Here is a 23,424-nt window from a genome sequence, read left to right on the forward strand (position 1 = left end):
GGAAGGTACTATCACTTGTCACCTTTCTAGGGCCTGAGGGACCAGGAGAATGGAGAAACCTGGGGCTTTAATCAGTTCAACGCATCCACCCACTGAGGCCAACTGTGTGCCGGACTCTGAGCTCTGGCAATGCTGGGGCCTCTGAGTGATAGGCTCTGTCTCCAGGAGACTCCAGTGGTGGGAAGCGCTGGGGAGTCTGAGGAGGAAGGGATGACTCTGCTTCAGGGATGAGGGAGGTCTTCAAAATGGAGCTGACACAGACCGTTGTATATCTCAAGATTGGTAGAAACTTGCTTGTAGAGGAGGGAGAGAACATTTGAGGCAAAGGGAACAGAATGTACAAGGCCTGGAGGGGGTGAATAGGAAATATGGGACCATTTTCATTCATCCCGTATCTGTGTGAGTCACTTATGGGCCCTGCGATAGAGGGGCTCTTGGTTGGCTGGGCATAGGAACAGTGTGTGCGCAGGAAGGGCAGATGAGGCCCGAATCTGGCCCAGACTTTTCTTTGGCCTGTGATATGTTTTATTTTTTTATTTTTTTTAATTCCCTTTTTTTTTAAATTAAATCTTTATTGTTCAGATTATTACATTTGTTCCTCTTTTTTTCCCCCCCATAACTCCACTCCTCCCAGTTCCCGCCCCACCCTCCGCCCTCACTCCCCACCCACTGTCCTCATCCATAAGTGCACGATTTTTGTCCAGTCTCTTCCCGAATCTCCCACACCCCTTTCCCCCCCAGGAATAGTCAGTCCATTCCCTTTCTATGTCCCTGATTCTATTATAATCAACAGTTCATTCTGTTCATCAGATTATTTATTCACTTGATTCTTAGATTCACTTGTTGATAGATGCATATTTGTTGTTCATAATTTGTATCTTTACCTTTTTCTTCCTCTTCCTCTTCTTAAAGGATACCTTTCAGCATTTCATATAATCCTGGTTTGGTGGTGATGAACTCCTTTAGCTTTTCCTTATCTGTGAAGCTCTTTATCTGACCTTCAATTCTGAATGACAGCTTTGCTGGATAAAGTAATCTTGGTTGTAGGTTCTTGGTATTCATCACTTTGAATATTTCTTGCCACTCCCTTCTGGCCTGCAAAGTTTCTGTTGAGAAATCAGCTGACAGTCGTATGGGTATTCCCTTGTAGGTAACTGAGTTTCTTTCTCTTGCTGTTTTTAAGATTCTCTCTTTATCTTTTGCTCTTGGCATTTTAATTATGATGTGTCTTGGTGTGGTCCTCTTTGGATTCCTTTTGTTTGGGGTTCTTCGCGCTTCTTGGACCTGTAAGTCCATTTCTTTCACCAGGTGGGGGAAGTTTTCTGTCATTATTTCCTCAAATAGGTTTTCAATATCTTGCTCTCTCTCATCTTCTGGCACCCCTATAATTCTGATGTTGGTACGCTTGAAGCTGTCCCAGAGGCTCCTTACACTATCCTCGCATTTTTGGATTCTTTTTTCATTTTGCTTTTCCGGTTGGGTGTTTTTTGCTTCCTCGCATTTCAAATCATTGACTTGATTCTTGCGCTCCTCTGGTCTGCTGTCGGGAGTCTGTATAATATTCGTTATTTCAGTCCGTGTATGCTTAATTTCTAGTTGGTTCCCCATCATAACATCGAGGGTCTCATTAGTTTTCTTGTAGATCTCATTAAGTTTATCGGCGGCTTCTAAACAGTTCTTGAGAGACCTTAAAAGTGTGGTTCTGAACTCTATATCTTCCATTGACAATTTTGTCCTGTTTCTTTGTCTCCGCATTTTGTTATGCTTCCTTGGTGCACCCCCTAGTGGTCTTTGTACGCAGTCTTATAGTTAAATCTTGATTGTTGTAGCTAATTCCAGGGAGGGTTTGACCTCCAGGCCAAGTGGCTATGAGAATCAGCTGTGTCAGCAGTGAGAGAACTTCTGTCCTCTAGGGAGGTGCTAATCTGGCATTTGCCTGAGGCTATCCGGCAAATGCCTCTGTGCAGGGCTTGGGCGGGGCGGGTCGAACAGGATCAACAGGGTGGGCCGGAGAGAGCAGTTATGGCGGCTCTCAGTCCTGTCCCCAGGGGCTCTGCCTCTCTGAGTCCCAGCACCCGCTGCAAACCTCGGAGAGAAAGCTGCACTCGCTCTGACCGAAGCCAGACAGTCCCGCTTCTCCTGTTTGAGTCTGGGTCCCTAAAGACTCGCCCGGATCTGGAGCTCAGAGTCTGCGACTCCCTCCCGATTGAAAACGCCAACCGTGCCGCCGCCAGCCTGCTCGTGCACTCTGCACCTCAGAATTTGACTTCAGCATTGCGCCTCCTCTGAGTGTCCGTATGCGTTTCTCTTTCCTCCTAGTTGTAGGACTTCCACTCAGCCAGCGTTCCTGTGGTTCTGGGTGATGTCCCTTCCGTTTTTTGGTTTCACTTTTGAAGTAGTTGTTCAAAGCAGCAAACTCCGGCGTTAACCTATGCCGCCATCTTGGTTCCTCCTCAATTAATTGGCCTGTGATATGTTTTAAACTTTTGAATCAACTGCCTACTGTTAATACAATCATACAGTTTGCTTTAAAAAATTACATTTCTGGCTTCTAAAAAAGGAAAAATGGAAAATGATCTGGCATCCCACCTATTATTCCTCCTGGCAACCACTGCCTCAAATAGAGTAGCAGAGGCCCCTTTTTGTGGGACCCACACCCTCCCTTGAAGTGCTTCACACACTTATGTTTCTTGTTGGTCCCTTGGTTTAGAAAGTTTTTATAAATGGTACTTTGTGGAGTGCAAATTTTTTGAAGTGGAGGGGGAGGGATGAAACTAGAAAAGTTTTGGAATCTGATCAGGAAAATTGAGTTGAGGGGCTTGGAGGCTACTCGGTATAGCTTTTCCAGGTTTCCCCATTGCCACTGGGAAACTAGGGTTGGTACCAGCATGGAGGGGGCTGCACCAGGAGATCACACAGCTGTGACTTGGCTGAGGTCTGATGGGGAGAAAGTGGCAATACTGTAATCTGAACCCAGGCAACTTGTTTCAGTCTGCTAGACTCACAACACTTCTGCTTCACAGCAGCCCCGGTGCACACCCTGGTAGCTGCCAGGGACAGGGTCAGGAAGAGGGGTATCGTGGTTGAGGGTGAGGGCTGTCTGCCACCTCTGTATTGTGTGACCCAGAACAAGTGGTTTGCCCTTTCTGTGGGCACTTCCCAAAGTACAAGAGGTGTGGAACACTGGCATCTGGCTGGACCCAGTGAGGGATGGCTGGCATGGGGCTGAGCCATCAAAGAGCAGTTTTTTTATTGATTTCAGAGAGTAAGGGAGAGGGAGATAGAAACATCAATGAGATAATCATTGATCAGCTGCCTCCTGCATGCCCCCCCACTGGGGATCGAGCCTGCAACCCAGGCATGTGCCCTTGACCGGAATAAAACCCAGGACCCTTCAGTCCGCAGGCCGATGCTCTATACACTGAGCCAAACTGGCTAGGGCTCAAAGAGCAGTTTGAAAACCAAATTGAGGGGAGATCAGGACTGAGCTGGGGTAGGGGAGTTGGACGTCTGGAGATGGTAGTCTGGAGGAGGCAGGGCTTGTGGGAATGGGAGTTCAGTTCAGGACTCGGGGAGCCAAGAGGTATGTCACCGGAGGACTTGGGCTGGGTCGGGGTAGAGAGGATGGGAAAGGAGCGTTCCCTTCCGCGTGGTTTGGAAAGGGGCCCTAGCGGGCCATCCGGTTGGAGGGGGTGGGGACCGCAGTGCCCTGCGGCCCCTTTAAACGGGGGCGCGCGCCAGCCGGCCTGCTCGTTCCCGCCGCCGTCGCCGGGCTGGAGCGGGAGCCGGAGTGGAGCCCGGGCTGGGGCCGGAGCGGGCGCAATGGAGGCCCCGCGCGCGCCCGCTCTGCGCCGCCTGCTACCGCTGCTGCTCTTGCTGCTGCCACTGCCCCCCGGCGCCCGGGCCAAGTACGTGCGGGGCAACCTCAGCTCCAAAGAGGTGAGCGTGCCGGGCCCTCCCCTGCCACCCGCCGGGCAGGGAAGAGAGGGAGGGGAGGGAAGGGGCTGCCCCGCCCCTCTCAGACAGCCCGAGGGGAGGGGGCCGGGGGCCAGGGGGCCGGGTCAGGGCTGAGGCTGAGGGGGGCGGTGGGATTGAGGCTCCGCGGTTGTAGGAGGGACACTGAGGTCAGAGCTGGGCGGGGAGGGAGAGTCGGAGTTTGGGGTGGGGGCGGGAGGACAGCGAGGTGGTGCTGAAGGGACAGCACTTTTTACTCCTCCGAGAGCCTGAGTTCGCGCTGGGGCTCAGGACCGGGAAAGGGCCATCTAGAGTACTGCCAAGCTCAGGGTGCCTCTGGGATCAGGGCGGCGTGTGGGTAACCGGGCGATGTCAGTCAGTCCCATGGTATCTGGGACAGAAGGGGGCCGGGATGGGGCTCTGGCCTCCAGGGTCTTTCTCAGGGCACCTGGGCAATGGGAAACGTGTTTGGGGAAGGGGCATCTGAGACAGGAATCCTGGAACCACGGTGAAGGGATCACGGACGAATTTTGGAATTTTGATCCCCTTAGGGCTTAGGCTTCTTGGGAGACCAGGTACGGAGGGTGGGGAAGGAAAGTTGAGGGTCTGTACAGAGTAGAGGAGAGTCCTCGAAGGGCTGGGAAGAGGGTCTGACTGGGGCCCTTTTCCAGGACTGGGTGTTCCTGACAAGATTTTGCTTCCTTTCGGATTACGGACGACTGGACTTCCGTTTCCGATACCCCGAGGTGAGCCTTCCCCAACCATTCCCACACGAGGCTGGCTGTTCCCTTGGCCTTCCGAGGCAAGGGCTACCCCAGCTCCCACACTCCCCCACACCTTAAAATCTCTGGGCCTGCAGGCCAAATGCTGTCAGAACATCCTCCTCTATTTTGATGACCCATCCCAGTGGCCGGCTGTGTACAAGGCAGGGGACAAGGTGAGGGCTGTGAGGAGGATGGATGGGAGGGAGAGGTCGAGGCTGGCGGGGGAGTGACCATGTCCCTATCTTCCCCAGGATTGCCTGGCTAAGGAGTCAGTGATCAGGCCTGAGAACAACCAGGTCATCAACCTCACTACCCAGTATGCCTGGTCAGGCTGTCAGGTATGGGCCCAGCCTGGGGGAGTGGGCAGGTGCTGAAGGTCAAGGGCCTGAGGACAGTGCAGACAGGCTTCAGCCTTCTCGCTCCTCCCCAGGTGGTTTCAGAGGAGGGAACCCGCTACCTGAGCTGCTCCAGTGGCCGAAGCTTCCGTTCAGTGCGTGAAAGGTGGTGGTATATCGCGCTCAGCAAGTGTGGGGTAAGGGGCTGTCCTGGCCACCTGGGTCTTTTCCTTCTTACCTCCCTGCCAATCCCCTCCTGCCCAGGGCCCTCCTTAGGCCTCCTCACTCCCCACAGGGAGATGGGCTGCAGCTGGAGTATGAGATGGTCCTCACCAATGGCAAGTCCTTCTGGACGCAGCACTTCTCTGCTGATGAGTTTGGTGAGTGTATAGAGACCCAAAAGCCAGGATCTTTGAGGGATCCCAGAGTTGGGTGCCTGCCGAGGGACAGCAGCCTGACTGAGTCATATTCTCCTTCCACCAAATTGGCAGGGATCCTGGAGACAGATGTGACTTTCCTTCTCATCTTCATCCTCATCTTCTTCCTCTCCTGTTACTTTGGATGTGAGTCCAGCACATGGTTGGGGCAAGGTTGGGGGAGATGAGCTGTTTTCCCTTCCTGTCTGTGAACAGCCTTCCTCTACCCCCACCTTCCCAGATTTGCTGAAAGGTCGTCAGTTGCTCCACACGACTTATAAAATGTTTATGGCTGCAGCTGGAGTGGAGGGTGAGGTTTAGAGTATCTCAACCTTTGAGTTCTGTGAGAAGAGGGACCTGAGGCCCAGACATCAGGGCCTGAGGGAGGAGGGGCTGGAAACTGGACTCCTGAGTCTGAGGTGGGAGGGGGTGGGGGGCTGGACTTTTCGGTCTGAGGGAGGAGGAGGCTGGGGGCCTGGACTCCTGGGTCTAGAATCCTGATGGGGGCGGAGGAGGGTTCTGGTCACCTGGATCACAGTATTAGGGATCAGTGATGCCCCAACACCAGTTTCTGTCCTTTCCTTTACCTGCCCATCCTCCCCTCAGTTCTGAGTCTCCTGTTTTTCTGCATCTACTGGGGCCAGTATGCCACTGATGGCATTGGCAACGAGAGTCTGAAGATCTTGGGTGAGAATGATGGGACCAGGGCAGGTACTTGGGCTCCTCTGCCACCCTGTCTGAGCCGCCCTCTCCCTCCCTTCTCCCAGCCAAGCTGCTCTTCTCCTCCAGCTTCCTCATCTTCCTGCTGATGCTCATCCTTCTGGGGAAGGGATTCACAGTGACACGGTGCCCAGGCTGGGTTGGGATGGAGTGCTGGGAATGGGGAGTGGCTGGGCTGGGGGTGGGGTGGGGGCAGAGGGGGTGGGCTGGGGGGTGGCCACCCCCTCCTCCCTGACAACCCTACTCCTGCCATCTCCCCTCATGGCCTGCTGCCAGGGGCCGCATCAGCCACTCAGGTTCTGTGAAGTTGTCTGTCTACATGACCCTGTATACTCTTACCCACGTGGTGCTGCTCATCTATGAGGCTAAGGTGAGTCCCACTCACCACTGCCCAGGCCCTGCCCCCCCCCCCCCCCCCCAGCTTTCATGGCTTCCTCTACCTATCTGCTAGCCCTCCATATTCCACTCCTGGCTATCTCTCTCCCACTCTGTGATTTCCCACCTTCCTATCTGTCTAAGTGCATTCCTCCCCTCTTCACTGTCTCTGAATAGCTTCTCCCTCCTCCCTCTGTCTCTCACACATTTGTGTTCATATGCCATGACCAAGAGTTCAGGAATCACACAGACCTGGATTCCATGCTGGCTCCGCCCCCTCCAGTAGGACCTTAGGCGATGGCCCCCTCTTTGGGCCTGTTTACTCCTTTGTAAAATTAGGAAGATCTTACACACCCCAGAGGTTCCTCTAAGGCAGCGGTTCTCAACCTGTGGGTCGCTACCCCTTTGGGGGTCGAACGACCCTTTCACAGGGGTTGCCTAGATACATCCTGCATATCAGATATTTACGATTCATAACAGTAGCAACATTACAGTTATGAAGTAGCAACGAAAATAATTTTATGGTTGGGGGTCACCACAACATGAGGAACTGTATTAAAGGGTCGCAGCATTAGGAAGGTTGAGAACCACTGCTCTAAGGCTTTATATTACCTTGGCTTTGGCTTCAGCCAAAAGGTGTCTCTTTCAGCCTCAGTTTCCCCCTCTGTGAAGTGGGGTGATCATAAGACCTATCTCATAGAGTTGATAAATGGAAAGCTTCCACATGGCAGTGTTTACCTGTTGGGCCCATGGTAGATGTAGTCTCTTCCTATCTTTGTCACCCTCTCTTTATCTCTATATGTTCTGTCTCCATCCTTGTTCTGCTGCTTCTGTCCTGACCAAGTAACTCTGTCCCCTGGGTGCCCAGGGGTGTGGTCTGGGGTTCCTATGTGGAGGCCAGGGCTATGACAAACCCTCTCCCTTGGGTCAGTTCTTTGACCCGGGCCAGGTACTGTACACGTATGAGTCGCCGGCAGGCTACGGGCTCATCGGGCTGCAGGTGGTGGCTTACGTGTGGTTCTGCTACGCCGTGCTTGTCTCTTTGCGCCATTTCCCGGAGAAGCAGCCCTTTTATGTGCCCTTCTTTGCTGCCTACACCCTCTGGTGAGATGTGCTGGGCCTTCGATATGTCCCCGTGTAACCTCACACAAGTCAATTAACTTTTGCCTCATTTTCCTCATTTGTTTAATGGAGGTGGAAATGGTACTGCCTCATAGAGCCACTGTGAGAGTTCAGTGAATTCATAAATGTAAAATGCTTAGAAACAGATCTGGCATGCAGTAGGTCCTTAGTTATTATTATCATATGTTAATTCATTCATCAAATAGCTATTGATTTTTCTACCGGGTGCTGGGATGTGGGGTGGGTTGAAACTGAGTTCAATTCAACCTAGTCCTTGCCCCCCAGAATTTCCCAGGCCAGTGGAAATCTTGCCCCTTTTAACCTCTGGTTTTTGAAGGTCACACAACTTCCCTCCAGTTGGGGACCCACCTGGGGCCTGTGTGTGTGTCTGGCAGGGGAGTGGGGGTTAGGAGTGGGTGGAGGGCGTGTGGCAGTGTCTCTACCAATCCAATTCCTCCTTTTCAGGTTCTTTGCAGTTCCTGTCATGGCCCTGATTGCCAACTTTGGGATCCCTAAGTGGGCTCGGGAGAAGATTGTCAACGGCATCCAGCTGGGAATCCATTTGTATGCTCATGGCGTGTTCCTGGTGAGGATGAGCACCTGGTGGGGTGGGAAGCCAATAGGCGGTGAGACTCCCACCCCGATCAAACTCAACTTTTGATCCATCTCTTTCACTTCATTCCTTCAGTCATTTAATAGACACTGATTGAGAGTCTGCTAGGTTCCTGCAGGCTACTCTACTGTGTCCCTCAGACTCTGCTCTCTTCTGTTCCTCTCTCCCACCTTGTGTCTGGGCTCTTCCCCCAACCCACCCTCTTTCTTTGCCCCCCTCCCCATTCCCATTCCTGCTCTTGTGTCCCCAGACTCGACTTTCTCTTCTGTATCCCCACTGCCTCTCCCAATCCTCTTGGTCTCTACTCCACCCTTCACCCACACAATCTCTGGTATCTGTCACTCTATCACAGGCCATTGTTTGGAAAGAAGCAGCTGGGGTGGACCAGGCTGGGGCTCCAGGGGCCTAGATCAGAATGACATCAAGAGGGTACCAGCAGCAAACTTCTTCTTTTCTCTGTTTTATATCCTATCCAGACTTCTAGGTGACAGTTCTTATATTAATTCATCAATCCAGCCACTATCCACCATCCACCATTCCGTGAGCACCTGTCTCAAAAGGTGTCTCTCTCAGCCTCATGGATCACCCCACTTCACAGAGGGGGAAACTGAGGCTGAGAGAGACACCTTTTTGGCTGAAGACAGCCTTTGTTTCATGCTAGGAACACCCAGATGCATTTATTCCTAACCTCTTTTTGTAAGTGTCAGAGCAGCCCCAGGTCAGAATGGATAATCGTCATTGAACCCAATATACAGAGAAGGGAAGCTAAGTCCCAGAGAAGGCAGGTGACCAGCCAGGGCTCCAAGGCCTTTGGTGGCAGGGCAGGAGCTTTGAACCTGGTCCTTCTCTGGCAGACCACAAGAGCTGGCATGAGAGGGAAATAGGCATCACTGAAGGCCCCAGCTTCTGACCCCAGGGGTCTACCATGTGCTGTGTAGGAAAGGTACTCAGCTGAAGGAGGGGGCCAGGTCCCCTAGTTGCTACTCCAAAGCCTGACTCAGGTGCAGTCTCCCCTTCCTGGGATGGTCCATCTTTAGGCTCTGCAGAAAGTCAGAACGGGGCAGAGAGAGAACTGATGAGAACCCACCATGGGCCAGGCTCTGCACCAGTTTTCATTTCCACCCTTTTCTCATCTTTCTGAGTAGGCACTGCAATCCCTTTCCCCAGTGAGGCGTGGGGAGTTTAATCAACATGCCCCAGATCCTACACTTAGTGAGCTGTGGGGCTGAGAGGTGGGGTGCAGGCTCAAAACACCAAACACTGTGCCCCTTCTTCTGTATTTCACCTTCAGCCAGTTTCATTCCTAAAAATGCTCATCTTGCTCAGCACAGCTCCACCACAGACATTCCACTGCTGATTGGCTTCAGCTTCTTATTAATTTATTCAGCACAACCTTAGCGGGGTCATGCTGGCTTCTTGGGTGCAGTACTAGATTCATTCCCAGGCACTGCCTTTCAACTAGACCAGTGGTCGGCAAACTCATTAGTCAACAGAGCCAAATATCAACAGTACGACGACTGAAATTTCTTTTGAGAGCCACATTTTTTAAACTTAAACTATATAAGTAGGTACATTGTTATTAACTTAATTAGGGTACTCCTAAGGCTTAGGAAGAGCCACACTCAAGGGGCCAAAGAGCTGCATGTGGCTCGGGAGCCGCAGTTTGCCGACCACCGTACTAGACTAATTGGGGAGACATCTCTACATTCAACCAATATTATTGAGAGCTTATATGTGCCAGGTACTGTTGTAGAAGGTATTGGGGATTCAGCAGGGAATAGAACAGTCAAGTTCCTGCCCTCATGGAGCTAACATTCTAGAAGCTGCTAGTTCGATTGAATTTTCTGTGTTTATGAAAATATTCTATGAATTTTGATGTTCAGTATGACAGCTACTATCCATATGTGGCCATTGAGCACTTAAATATGGCTAGTGTGACTGAGAAACAAAAAATTTAGTTTAACTTTTATTAACTTAAATTTAAATAGCCACATGTGGCTAGTGGCTATCGTACTGCACAACGCAAGACGCTGAAGCTTAACTAGTGATAACTCAGCGACCAGGGCTCCGATGGAAGAAGCATTGGCAGAGTAATGAGTTGTGGAGGAGGAAGAAGGTCAGAGCCCAGGGCACTTGAGAGCCCACAGGAGGCGCCTAATCCCGCGTGAAGGGTTGCAGGGAAGTGTGGGGGTTTCCAAGCGCAGGGGAATCCTTAGGGCTCCATGTCTATGGAGACAACCTGAGGCCTGGACAGTGAGTGCGTCTTCAACCTGCACCTGGCCCCTCGCCCAGATCATGACACGCCCCTCGGCGGCCAACAAGAACTTCCCCTACCACGTGCGCACATCGCAGATCGCTTCGGCCGGTGCCCCGGGGCCCGGAGGTAGCGAGTCGGCAGACAAGGCCTTCCCGCAGCACGTCTATGGGAACGTGACGTTCATCAGCGACTCGGTGCCCAACTTCACGGAGCTCTTCTCCATCCCCCCGCCCGCCTCCTCCGTAAGCCCCGCGCCCCCGGCGCCCGAGGAGCTGCTGGCGCCGCCCCTGGAGTACCTAACCCCACTCCCGGCCCCGCCACCGCTCCCCGCGCCCAGGCGCCTGAGCCCACCCCCCGCCTTTCGCACCCCCCGCGCCCCGATGCCGCGTCGCGACCGTCCCCCGGCGCCCGCGCCCACCCTGCCCGACTGGGTCCTGGCGCTGCTGCGCACGCCCCCGCGGACGCCGCGTGCGGTGCCCCCGCCGCTCGCCTTCCGCAGCTCTCCCCCGCCTCCCCCGCCGCCGGAGTTCGCCCCGCGCGCCCCGACGCCACCCCTCGAGTATCTGGCCCCGCTGCCCAGGCGCCCCATCACCCGCTCCTTCCATGACTGACATGGGCGCCCACACCTCGGGAGGGGGGTCCTCCGGGGGGAGGGGGACGGGCCTTCGGGGCCGCATCTGCCCCCCGAGGGTCCCGGACGGCCTCTGACCCTGACCCCCCTCCCAGGCCGGGAAGCAGGTGGAGGAGACGGCGGTGGCGGCGGCGGCGGCCCCGAGGGGCCGCGTGGTGACCACGGCCGAGCCCGGCGCGGCCTCCCCGCCCCCACCCTCTCGGTTCCCCAAAGTGGCCGACCCGAGCTGGGATGGCCCGACGCCGCCCTACCAGCCGCTCGTGCCCCAGACGGCGTCGCCGCACACCGGCTTCACTGAATACTTCAGCATGCGCACGGCCGGGGGCACCGCACCCCCAGTCTGAACCCCAGCACGCCCCTGCCCCATGGGCCGCGCGCCGGGTCCCGGGCCCCCGCTCTATCCCAGCCCCAGGGCTCAGCCATCCCAGGCCTTCCCGCCCCGCCCCACCCCGCGCGCCCAGGTAGGGGTGCGCGGTGTCCCGCTCCTCCCCTCCCCTTGACTCTTGTGCCAAACGGTCCCGCGGGAGCCGCTCTCCCCGTCCCCTCCCTCAGCCCCTGCCCCGAGCGCCGGATTCTGGGCTCCCGCTGTTCCGTGACCTCCGGCCCCCTGGCCCCCTCCGAGACCTTTGACCCCGCCGGAACCTGGAACACCAGTGAGGGATCGCCGGGACCCAGCCCGTGGACGCGCCAGGAGGACTCCGCAACCCCCAGCCACTGCTCCTGGGACGGATACTGTGAAGCTGGCCGTGACTCTGAAAACTTCCCTTGGATCTGTGACTTCGGACCCGTGCTCTGTCACCCCATCTCTATCCCGGGGGACCTCCCTCAGGTCCCCGGAAGAAAGACCTTTTCCCCTTCTTGCCAAAATAAAAAGGATTCGTTGAGTTTGTATCTATAAGATGGCCTCTTTTACATTGATGATGCTCAGAGACGCGGCTGAGCAAGAACCGTTCCAGACTCGGGACCTTAGTGTGTCCATCTGTGAAATGGCCTTTTGGGAGCGGCCTGCATAACCTGACCCAGAATCTGAGAGCACCCAAAAATATGAATCATTTAGTCCTGTACTGCACCGCTCTTTTATTTTGACTTTCTCTTCCCCAGTCAGAGATAGAGGCGCCTCCAGTGGCGGATACTTTGCTCGGGCATCTGCGCCCCGAGCTTGGGTTACAATTTTAGCATTGCGCATGAGCAATCCTCTCTTTTTCACAGGCCAAGCCGATCTATTCTGCGCATGCGTCTGGGTACAAATGGGCGGGGAAGTTTCCGGAAGTCCCTTTTGTGGAGGGGTAGGGTTTGGGGTGCCGCAGTCCTCCCATGGCCGCTCTGACCTTAGGCTCCGCGACTTCTCGCCTCCTCTCCCAGCCCCCAGTCCTCCCACAGCGGCCGCTCGGCCCCGCCCCCTCGCCCACCCCGCGGTCTTCCCGGGGCCGCTCTGGCTCGAGAGTCCCTTCGTCTCTGTGATCTGGCCTATCCGGCTCCGGAGGGAGGCGCGGGTGGGTGAGCCAGGGAGTGAGTCCTGCGTTCCAGGCCCGAGCCGGTGAGGACGGGCTCCGCCCCCGCCGGGAGTCTCTCCGGCCCGGTCCGGCTCGGCCCGCAACCTCTATGGAGGCCCTCGTCCGGCTGTAGGGCCCCTCGCCTCATGGGGACCCACCCATTTCTAAGGTCCGGTTTGGCCCGCAGCGGTCCGCGTCTGTAATTGCTGGACATCGTGTATGGGGTCAGCCAGCCTATCGGGGCCTGTGTCTATAAGGGACTCCCACGGTCCCTAGGGGTCGGCCCTGTCCATAGCAACCCCGTTTACAGGGCCTATCATGGGTCTGTAGGGTCCACCTTTCGACTTCCAGAGCCCCTCAACAGAGGCAGGTCCCTGCGCGGGGACTGCGACTCCTGGGCCTCCCCGGACTACCAGGCCATGTCCCGTCCATAGAGGTCGCATTTTCGGCCTCGGTGGAGGGTCCGTGCCATCTGTAAGGGTCAGTGCTCGAGGCGGCGATGGCCCTGGGCCGGGCTCTGGCCGCTGTGCTGGCTCTGTGTTTGGCCATGCTGGGGCCGATGTCCCCTGGGGCCCGGGCAGGGGACTGCAAGGGGCAGCGGCAAGTGCTGCGGGAGGCCCCAGGCTTCGTGACGGATGGTGCGGGCAACTACAGCGTCAATGGCAATTGCGAGTGGCTCATCGAGGGTGAGTTGGGCAGTGCGGGTCACACACCCAGTTATTTGCTAATTCATTCATTTGCGAACTCATTCATCCATTCACCACATCCCCAGAGTCCTTTTCTGTGCCAGGCCCTTTGCTCTAAAAAGCAGCCCACCTGAGCCCTGCCCTGCAAGGCCTTGACGTCTGGTGGGGGAGTTGTACCCAGAGCGAGGGCATCAATAGGGGTATTCTGAGTAATTGTTAGAAACTCGGGCTCTGAGCCCAACCATCTTGCTTCAAATTTCGGATCCACTTCTAACTAGTTTTGTAAATTTGGGAAGGTGGCTTTCTTTTTCTGAGGTTCAGCTTGCCCTCCCCCAAGGGGGGATAATAATAGTACTTCGGACTGCTCCACTCCCTCGAAGGGTTGTTGGAATGAAATGAGAACAGGTTTTTAACATGCCTGGCAAATAGTAAATGCTCAGTACATGATATTAGGGTTATTACTGTTGTCATTTTTAAAGTATCAATAAAAAGCATTTTTTTTCAATCATTCATGTGCCAGATACTATATTTGCTACTGAGACATAGCAGAGACCAAGGCAGTCCCAGAAGTCCCTGATGATTTGAGGCTTGGGATCCAGTGGGGGAGACAAACACATTAATAGTCAGTCCAGAGTAGTTGGTACTGTGATGGAGGAACCCCACAGGTGTGGGGGATCCTAGAGGAGGTGCCTGGCCTGGGGGCCAGGGAGAGCAGAGGGCTTCCGAGAGGAGATGTCTGAGCTGAGAGCTAAAGGACCAATAGGAATCAGTCAGGAGGAGGAGGAAGAGCAGTCCAGGAAGAGGGAACAGCCTGTGCAAGGGCCCCAGCCCTATCCTCATGGGCTTCCAGTCCAGCGGGAGAAACACACCCTCCAGGAGAGGGAAGCCCAGAGAAAATGTCTGACTTAGTTTGGGCAATAGCTGAGACCAGAGGCATATGTAGGAGGGAGCATAAGAGCATTCCATGCAAAGAGAACAGCCCCTGCAAAGGCCTGGATGCAGGAGGGTATGCTGCTTTTGAGGAAGTAGAAATGCAGTGTGTAGAATGCAGAATACAACAAGATAAACCATGAGCCAGAAGCTGAGGCTTGAGGGGAGGCAGAGGGTGTAGGACCTTGTGATTTTGAACTGTGTCCTTAGGGCAATAGGGAGGTGGAAGAGAAGTCCAGGAAGGCTTACCTTGGCACGGATGTAGGAGCTGGCCTCCAAGGAGAGGTGGGGGTCCCCCAGAGGAGGTCCTGGGCAAAGGCCAGAGGTGCGCTAGGGCCTGGATCGTGTAGGGCCTCCGTTTGTGGGTTGTGGAGCTTGGTCTTTACCCTGGGGCACTGGGATGCCATGGAGGGGGTTTTCTTTTCTTTTTTTAAAAAATATATTTTGAACATCAGCGGCAGGATCTACTCTACGAATCTCCATTCATTTCAGCAGCCTCTACAATGTTTTAATAAACCTGAGCATTTGAAAAAAGAAAAAGAAAAAGAAAAAAATATATATTTTTATTGATTTCAGAGAGGAAGGGAGAGAGAAATATCAATGATGAGAGAGAATCATTGATAGGCTGCCTCCTGCACGTCCCCGACTGGGGATCGAGCTCACAACCTGGGCATGTGCCCTTGACCGGAATCGAACCCGGGACCCTTTAGTCTACAGCCTACGCCTATCCACTGAGCCAAACCTGCTAGGGCCATGCAGTGGATTTTCAACAGGAGAAGGACATGATCTAATTTATGTTTTATATGTTATTTATCTATGGCTGTTGTGTGGGGTGTGGATGAAGCATGTTTCTTGGGCATGTGTGTCTGTCCCTAGCTTTGGGGGCTATTTCTGTCTGTGGGGTGGTGAGAACAGAATGGGAAGTATGTGTATGTTTTGTGGATATGTGATATCTCCTGGCCTTGAAGAGCTCCAGCCAGTTTGTGGACACAGCCCAGGTCTGAGACAGAAGGAGGTACAGGGTTGGGTAGAGGAGCCTATAAGGGAGTGAGAGGACACTGCTGGGGATCACAGAGGAGAAGCCACTGGAGCAGGGTTCTGAAGCATGCATAGGAGTTTACTGGATAAGAACAGGGAACAGCCTCTATGAAGACAAAGAGGAGGTTGGTGTCTTAGGAGCCACATAGAGGTTTTTCTGGTCTGGCTGGACTGTTAGCTGAAAGGTGAGGAGGGCACCAGAAGCAGGAGAAGAAGGGCCTTGAATTGCACCCACACCAGCTTGGCTTTGCTCTTGGGATTGAAGGGGAGCTACAGAAGGATTTTGAGTAGGAGTGGGACTTTGCTCTCAAGCCAGGTGGGGGCAAACTGGGACCCTGGTGTGCTAGTCTTGCAGGAGAGGATGAGTTCTGACTCGGGCAGGAACTAAGGAGGTGGTGAGGCGGGGAGAGCACTGAGAGATGTTTGTGAAGTTTCACCAATGGGACTTGGGGACCAACTGGCTGGATGTTGGGGTAGGGAGGAGTCTGGGAGATTTCCAGATCCCCTTTGATCTCCCATTCTTCCCAAAGCCTATCACCTCTGAAACCAACATATTCCCCTAGCTATTAAAGAAATAAGCCACTTACTTTTGTACTAAGTTCACATTTTATTGTGCAGTCCTCATAATATCCTCACGAATAAGAGGCTTTTGCTTTTGAAGAGCAGGGGGTTCTGTGGTTGGATCTCTTCTGGATGGCATGGGGGTGGGCCCATGTTGGGTGGAAACAGGAGACCTTGAACTTCGGGAGGAACTTGGGGAAGGCAGATGGTGAGCCTGCCTCTGGCAGCCACTTAACAAAGATGTACTTGTTTTGAGCTTTATAGTTTGTTTGAGGCTGGTAAGACTGGGAGTTCTTGCCTGGTCTGGCTGAATGGTTCTGCGTTCCCCAGACCATAGCTTGGGTCTGTTATGATGTTCTCTGGGGCTGTGGTCATTGCCTGAGGGAGGGCTGCCAACTTCATTATTTTGTATTTTGTGCATTTCCTCATTCTTTCATCCATCATTTCCCATCCCTTGCTCAGTGCTAGGCTCTGTGCTGGGTAATGTCAGGGAGGGAACCCAAGATGAGTTAGGTCCAGGCCCTGCCCTGTGGGCCTCCTCAGCTGCAGGGGAGACAGACCTGGCTACAGATGGTCCTGGCTCAGAAGAATGAAGGTTATGATGGGAAGTGAGAACCCCTAAGAGGAGTACCTAATCCAGCCAGGGGTATGGGGGAAGGCTTCCTGGAGGAGATGGGGAAACTTACAGGCAGGCAGGGAGAATGTGCTCCAGAGAGAGGGAGGAGCATGTACAAAGGCCCAACACCTGGTAGAGCTGCAAGCAGTGGGGTGATGTGAGACCAGGTGAGACTTCAGATGTCAGGTTAGAGAGCTGGATTTTCTCCTGAGAATGGCGGGAGCCACGGAGTGCTTTTGAGCAGCAAAGGGCCAGGGTCAGATGTTGAGTTGGGAACGTCACTCAGAGATCCATGTCAGGGCAAGATGGAAGGCTGAGAGGCTAGGACGGAGACTGATCAGTGGTTCCGGTGAGAGCACAAGGCCTGGGCTGGCACATTAGAGTTACTGTCTTGAGTCTCCACTCTAGCCTCAGTGGGTGGGGAAACTTATCCCCATTTTACATGCAGGAAACTGAGGCTCAGAGAGCCCATGGCACTGGCCCAAGATCACACAGCTAGTTGAGTTCTCTGTGAACATCTCCAGTATGCAGACTCTACCCCCAGGCATGGCGGAAGGGGCTGGCCCAGGGTCTTCAGCAGGTCAGGAACAGAGCTGGAACCCAAGTCTAGTTGCCCTAGCCCAGAAGACTTCCATGAGCTCTTAGTGTGAGATGTGGGCTGAGAGCCTTCTGGAACCAGGACCTGGCAGAGAGCAAGAATCTTGACAGTACTCGAAGTAGCAGCACTTAGGACTGCTAGGCCCCATTAAGCCCTTTATGTGCATTATCGCCTCTCATGCAGGCACAGTCATGTGTCAGCTGGGGCTGCAGTCATCTGAACACTCACTCACGTGGGCTGGGCATCCAAGAATCCTGCTCAGGGCTGGCAGTTGATGCTGGCTGTCAGCTGAAAACTCAGCTGGGGCTGTCAGCTCGGATGCCTACAGGTGGCCCCTGCATGTGGCTTTGGCTTTTTATAGCATGACAGCTATGTTCTGAGAAGGAACATTCTGTACCGCTCAGGTAAAAGCTGCAGAGCTTCCTCTCATCTAGCCTCAGAAGTCCCAGAATGCCACTTCTGCTGCTTTGTTGGTCAAACTAGTCTCTGAGGCTCTTCCCAGATATAAAGGGCAGGGCCTCAGCCTTCCCCTCTCACTGGGAGGAGTGGCCAGGGTGTGAATCCACCACAGTACCTTTATATCCTCACTTTACAGATGAGGAAACCTATCCAGAGAGGTTAGGTGACGTGCTCAGGGTCACATAGCTAGTAACTAATACATGGCAGAGCCAGGATTTGAGTCCTGGCAATCTGGCTCCAGAGTCTATGCCCTTAGGTACCACAGTAACAGAGAGGTGAGACCCTGGGGGGCCAGAGAAGAGCTGTGGTGCTCTGAGGTTCAGCCTGTGGGCAAGGGAAGGAATCAGCCTCTTCCCTAGGAACACTATTCGGCCTGGAACCGGGAACTTTCACAGAGGCCCTTTTCCATCTGGGATATGTCTCTCTGCTCGGGCCTGGGCCCCATCCCCCAGGGCTGGGTGTGTCTGAAGCTCAAGAGTAAATGAGTGTGGAATCTAATGAACAAAATAAACTGATCCAGAGAAATAGAAGCATAGAACAGACTGCGGAATCTCAGAGGGAAGGTGGGGGTGGGTGGGTGGGTAGGAAGAGAGCAACCAAAGAACTTGTATGCATATATGCATTGCCCATGGAGACAGACAATAAGGTGGTGAAGGCCTGGAGTCGGGTTGGGACAGTCTAGAAGGGATCAGTTGGGGGAGGGGGGGGAGAGGACATATGTAATACTTTCAACAAGTTTTTTTTTTTTTTTTTTAACAAGTTTTAATTAAAAAAAAAAAATGAACCCGGCCTGCATGGCTCAGTGGTTAAGCGTCGACCTATGAACCAGATCACAGTTCGATTCCCGGTCAAGGCACACGCCTGGGTTGCGGGTTCCGTCCCCATCAGAGTGGGTGTGGGAGGCAGCCGATCAATGTTTCACTCTCACATCGATGTTTTTCTCTCTCTCCCTTCCTCTCTAAAATCAATAAAAACATATCTAAAAAAGCCCAGCTGGCATGGCTCAGTGTCAACTATGAACCAGAATCATTGATGAGCTGATCAATGATTCTCTCATCATTTTTTTCTTTCCCCCCCCCCTTTATTGAATAAGATATTACAAATGTGTCCTTATCCCCCCAATGTCCCCTCATCCCCCCAGTCCTGCCCTCACCCTCACCCCCTGTTGTCCACATCCATCACTTATGCTTATGATTCTCTCATCATTGATGTCTCTATTTCTCTCTCCCTCTGCACTTCCTGTCTGAAATCAATAAAAAAAAAAAAAGAAGAAGAAGAAGACGAGTAAATGGGAACAGCTCTGTCTGGTCACTGAGATGGGCTTCCTCTCTCAGCAGGTCCATTGCTCCTCCTTTGGGTGGTCATCCAGACCTCAGGAGTCCTTTCCAGGGCTGATTCTGCAATCCTCTGAGCTCTGACCTCCCTGGGCTGTGAGACCAGGAGCCTCAAAGACAGGGCACCTCATTATGCAGAGCAGGGTCCGGTGTTTGTGGGTGGTCTGCATGGAGGTGTGGGGCGAGGGTTCACATCTGAGCCTGGCCCCTCTGTTTCCCCGCCCAGCACCGAGTCCCCAGCACCGGATCCTGCTGGACTTCCTTTTCCTTGACACGGAGTGCACTTATGACTACCTGTTCGTGTATGATGGTGACTCCCCCCGCGGGCCTCTGCTTGCCAGTCTGAGTGGGAGCACCCGACCCCCACCCATCGAGGCTTCCTCTGGCAAGGTTGGTGGGGCCGGGCCGTGGGCTGTGGCTGGGGGATCTCGGTGCAGTGTGGGACAAGTGGGTAGATACACACAGGGAGGGACAGAGAGACGGTGGAAGGGACATGGCATCAGGCAGAAGGACAAAGGGACAGAGAAAGGTGGAGAGAGACAAAGAAAGGAGGTGGGGACTTCCAGGGGGCAGGGGTGGACCACCTCCCGGTCAGGCCCCTGAACCCTGCCCACTTGTGCCTACAGATGCTGCTGCACCTCTTTAGCGATGCCAACTACAACCTGCTGGGCTTCAATGCCTCCTTCCGCTTCTCCCTGTGCCCTGGGGGCTGCCGCAACCACGGGCAGTGCCGGTCCCCGGGGGTGTGTGCCTGCGAGCCAGGTTGGGGGGGCCCTGACTGTGGCCTGCAGGAGTGTTCAGCCTACTGTGGCAGCCATGGCATCTGTGCCTCGGTGAGCCTGTCCCCCGGGCCCTGACCTGTGACCACACCTGCTGCTCCCATCTCCTGGATCTGACTGCCTTGTCTGACTCCCCCTGCCACTCCATTGACACTGACCCCACACCAGCGACCCTGCTCTCATCCGCAGCACTGCCCCTCATTCCAGATTTCACCCTACCTCAGTGATGGCGAACCTTTTGAGCTCGGCGTGTCAGCATTTTGAAAAACCCTAACTTAACTCTGGTGCTGTGTCACATATAGAAATTATTTGATATTTGCAACCATAGTAAAACAAAGATTTATATTTTTGATATTTATTTTATATATTTAAATGCCATTTAACAAAGAAAAATCAACCAAAAAAATGAGCTCGCGTGTCACCTCTGACACTCGTGCCATAGTTTTCCATCACTGCCCTACCTGCTACTCCAACCCCACCCCACCTTCGCCTGGGGCCCCTCGTCTGCCCGAGCCCACTCCTGTTCTCATCTACAACTCACCTCTCACCTTGCTTCCTCTTGCCAGGTCTGACTCCATCCCCCCACCCAGCCGCGTAGTCTGGCATTATTCCCCCAGCCATGACTTTGACTTGCAACCACTGACTTGGGCCCCAAGACTTGCATGTCCATCTTTGGGACTGGATCACGCCTTGAGCCCTACCTGTCTTGACCTCCTCGGGTCTGAGCTCTTCTAGCTCAGACACTGACCTCACCATCTTTGTTTGCCAATCTGTTTTCTTTCTGTCCTCATTTTTCCCTCTGGTCTTTCTCTTTTTCTCTCGGTCTGTCTTCTTTTCTCCACCTCTCTGCCTCCTCTGGTTGTGTCTCTGTGTCCCTTTTTCCCACTATTTATCTGTCTCCTTCCTGTCTCTGTCTCCCTTTGCTTATCTGTCTCTTTATTTTCCCCCATTCTCTCCTTCCCTGTTCATCTCTCTCCTTCTCCCTTTCTGCTCCATGTCTCTCAATCTGGCTCTCTTCCTCCTGTCTCCCTCTCTCTCTCTCTCTCTCCCCTGCCTTTGTGTCCCCTTCCCCCTAGCCCCTGGGACCGTGCCGCTGTGAGCCTGGCTTCCTGGGACGTGCCTGTGACCTGCACCTGTGGGAGAACCAGGGGGCTGGCTGGTGGCACAATGTGAGTGCCGGGGACCCTGCCTTCCCTGCCCGTGTCGGGGCAGCTGGTGCCTTCCTGTCCCCACCAGGGCTGTTGGCCGTTTTTGGAGGTGAGCAAATGGGTGTGTGTCTGGGGTCTGGAGGCCTGGCAGCCTGTGGCCAGGGCTTGAGACCATCCACCTTTCATAGGCCAGGACCTCAACAGCGCCTTGGGTGACCTCGTGCTGTATAACTTCTCTGCCAACACCTGGGAGCGCTGGGACCTGAGTCCTGCTCCGGTATGGACCCCACCTCTGCCCTGCCTGGAGGCGCCTTCCCACTCTGTCAGCCCCAGTAAGGGCCTCCCAGAGCCACCTCTTCACCTATAGCCCCTCAGCCTGCAGCTTGATAGGGGAACACCTGCTCCTTTGTCTCTGCTTTCTGTCTCAGATTTTTTTGTCTTTCTTTATATCCCTTTCTACATCTTATCTTTCTGTGTGTCTTGTCTTACTCCTGGTCCATCTCTCTGACCCTTGATCCTTGTGTCTCCTTCTCTCTGGACTGTATCTCTACTTCTCTGTTTTTCTCTGTCATTTCTCCTTCTATTTCTGTCTCCCTGGCTCTGCCTTCCTTATTGTGTTTCTTTGTTTCTCCTCTGCTTGTATGCACATGTGTCTGTCTGTCTGGGTCTGTCTCTCTTCTATCTTTGCATGCTCTTTGTCTTTCTCTCTGGGTCTATCTCTGTCTCTGCATCTCTGTGTCTGTGTGTGACTCTTTCTGTCATTCTGTGTGTCACCATCTGTTTTCCTCTCCATCTCTGTCTCCTCATCTCTTCCTCACAGGCTGCCCGTCACTCCCATGTGGCTGTGGCCTGGGCCGGCTCCTTGGTGTTGATGGGCGGTGAGCTGGCTGATGGCTCCCTCACTAGTGACGTGTGGGCCTTCAGCCCTCTGGGCGGGGGCCACTGGGAGCAACTGGCACCACCTGCTTCTAGTTCCTCGGGGCCGCCAGGCCTGGCAGGTCATGCGGCTGCCTTGGTGGACAACATCTGGCTCTATGTGTCTGGTGGCCGCACCCAGCACGACCTCTTCTCCTCCGGCCTCTTCCGTTTCCGCCTTGACAGCACCAGTGGGGGCTATTGGGAGCAGGTGATTCCGGCAGGTGGACGGCCCCCTGCCGCCACCGGCCACTCCATGGTGTTTCACGCCCCATCTCGAGCCCTGCTGGTTCATGGTGGACACCGGCCCTCCACTGCCCGGTGAGTGACCTGCCCCACAACCTCTGCTCTGCAGGGCCGGGCCTGGCCCAATACCTGGGCTTCGTCTTTAGTGGGCTTTGCCAACCGATGGACTCCTGTAGGCATTCAGTCACTCCTTCCTTCATTTATTCACTCACGCACGCACCTACTCAATCTCTTGGTCACTTGCTTTCCCACACACTCCCACTGTCCGTCCATTCCACCAGCCCCTCCTTGGTGTCCAGCTTTGGCTAGATTATGCAGGACCCAGATATAAGTCTAACCTGGGTCCTGTCCATAGGAGCTTCTCGTTCTGAGGGGACATAAAGCCCAGTTACCGCCGGTCTCCACCCTGAGTGATTACACAACTTTAACAGCCCAGAGGAGGGACAGGGACCCCTCGTGCCCTGAGCCCTTCCTTCTGCCTTCCCCCACAGGTTCTCTGTGCGGGTGAACTCCACTGAGCTCTTCCATGTGGATCGGCGTGTGTGGACAACCCTGAAGGGCCGGGATGGGCTGCAGGGCCCGCGTGAGCGAGCCTTCCACACAGCCAGTGTCCTGGGCAACTACATGGTGGTCTATGGTGAGGAGGCATCCTTCCTGTCTGCCTGCTGGGGGTCCAAAGCAACCCTGAGCTAAGGTTCCTTGCGCAGGTGCCCCACCTCCCCCAGCCTTGCCAGCTGTGCCCCTTTCCTTCTTTCCCAGGAGGCAATGTGCACACCCATTACCAGGAGGAAAAGTGCTATGAAGATGGCATCTTCTTCTACCACCTGGGCTGCCATCAGTGGGTGTCAGGGGCTGAGCTTGCCCCGCCAGGAACGCCTGAGGGTGAGTGACCCCTCTGTTTTCCTGAGTGGCTCCTGAAGGTCACACTTCCCCCTACAGTGAATCTGGGCTTTGGGCAAGAGCCGCCTCGGTCCTTGTCGGGGTGAGCCAGACATGCTATTTGAGCCTGCTCAGGGGGCAAGCCTGCACTGCAGACGGGACTAGGGCATTGTTGTCATGGAGATGGGAGGCAGTTACAGCTGCATCAGACCTAGGTTCCAGTTCAGGTTTGCCAGTTTCCATAGGGAAATGCCCATGAAGAGGTAACTTTTTCAGGGTCACACAGTGGGCAAGGGCAAAACCAGGATGGCTGGCCCCAAAGAACTACCTGTGCAAAAGCCATAATTAAGGGGGGTGTGGAGAACCTTTCAAACTCATTAGATCAGTTCCCTTCCTCACAAAGGGGGCGTATCATTTCAGGGGACTATGGACTTCCCAGAGGCCCGTCTGTTCTCCGCACTCCACTGAACAGAAGAGCAAGGACAGGAAAGGTGGACACTTAGAGGGAAGATCCCCAAGGAACCTTGTGTAGCCATCAGGGATAAAGGCTGGGCC

At 54.3% G+C, this 23,424-nt stretch overlaps 2 protein-coding genes across 4 annotated transcripts in view; both read left to right on the top strand.

Annotated features, from left to right (window-relative positions):
* The first annotated feature begins 3,542 nt into the window (after positions 1-3,542).
* On the top strand, positions 3,543-12,085 carry TMEM145 (transmembrane protein 145). Of its 2 annotated transcripts, XM_036345563.1 has the most exons (15): positions 3,562-3,939; positions 4,626-4,700; positions 4,814-4,891; positions 4,970-5,056; positions 5,149-5,250; positions 5,349-5,433; positions 5,545-5,616; positions 5,711-5,779; positions 6,076-6,156; positions 6,237-6,315; positions 6,466-6,559; positions 7,496-7,668; positions 8,152-8,272; positions 10,592-10,798; positions 11,283-12,085. In XM_036345563.1, exons 1-15 carry the CDS (start codon positions 3,586-3,588, stop codon positions 11,529-11,531), a joined length of 1,926 nt encoding a protein of 641 aa, XP_036201456.1. In that variant the 5' UTR covers positions 3,562-3,585; the 3' UTR covers positions 11,532-12,085. The 2 variants fall into 2 exon arrangements, with proteins under 2 accessions (XP_036201455.1, XP_036201456.1); XM_036345562.1 differs by having other exon boundaries at positions 3,543-3,939; positions 10,592-11,419.
* A 372-nt stretch (positions 12,086-12,457) lies between these two features.
* MEGF8 (multiple EGF like domains 8) overlaps positions 12,458-23,424 on the top strand; it is a 44,362-nt gene continuing 33,395 nt past the window's right edge. Inside the window, exons 1-8 of one of the 2 annotated variants that reach the window (XR_004973595.1) lie at positions 12,458-13,366; positions 19,129-19,292; positions 19,529-19,735; positions 20,758-20,938; positions 21,018-21,106; positions 21,650-22,065; positions 22,482-22,627; positions 22,750-22,872. Coding sequence is in view for 1 of the 2 variants with exons in the window: in XM_036345560.1 (XP_036201453.1) it covers positions 13,180-13,366; positions 19,129-19,292; positions 19,529-19,735; positions 20,758-20,938; positions 21,018-21,106; positions 21,650-22,065; positions 22,482-22,627; positions 22,750-22,872 (1,513 nt within the window). In the remaining variant the exon portion in view is untranslated. The remainder of the gene's footprint in view (positions 13,367-19,128; positions 19,293-19,528; positions 19,736-20,757; positions 20,939-21,017; positions 21,107-21,649; positions 22,066-22,481; positions 22,628-22,749; positions 22,873-23,424) is intronic. The other variant, XM_036345560.1, reaches the window with a different exon arrangement.

The sequence above is a fragment of the Myotis myotis genome, unplaced genomic scaffold (assembly GCF_014108235.1).
Source record: "Myotis myotis isolate mMyoMyo1 unplaced genomic scaffold, mMyoMyo1.p scaffold_m19_p_19, whole genome shotgun sequence".
Classification (NCBI taxonomy): Eukaryota; Metazoa; Chordata; class Mammalia; order Chiroptera; family Vespertilionidae; genus Myotis; species Myotis myotis.

What these genes read in the sequence shown, in the direction of transcription:
- TMEM145 (XM_036345562.1), top strand. Translation starts at nt 3,586, where the DNA reads ATGTCACCGGAGGACTTGGGCTGGGTCGGGGTAGAGAGGATGGGAAAG. An exon ending in CCTCTCCTGTTACTTTGGAT is followed by an intron (nt 5,617 to 5,710) that starts GTGAGTCCAGCA and finishes CCACCTTCCCAG; the next exon opens with ATTTGCTGAAAGGTCGTCAG. An exon ending in TGCTCATCTATGAGGCTAAG is followed by an intron (nt 6,560 to 7,495) that starts GTGAGTCCCACT and finishes CCCTTGGGTCAG; the next exon opens with TTCTTTGACCCGGGCCAGGT.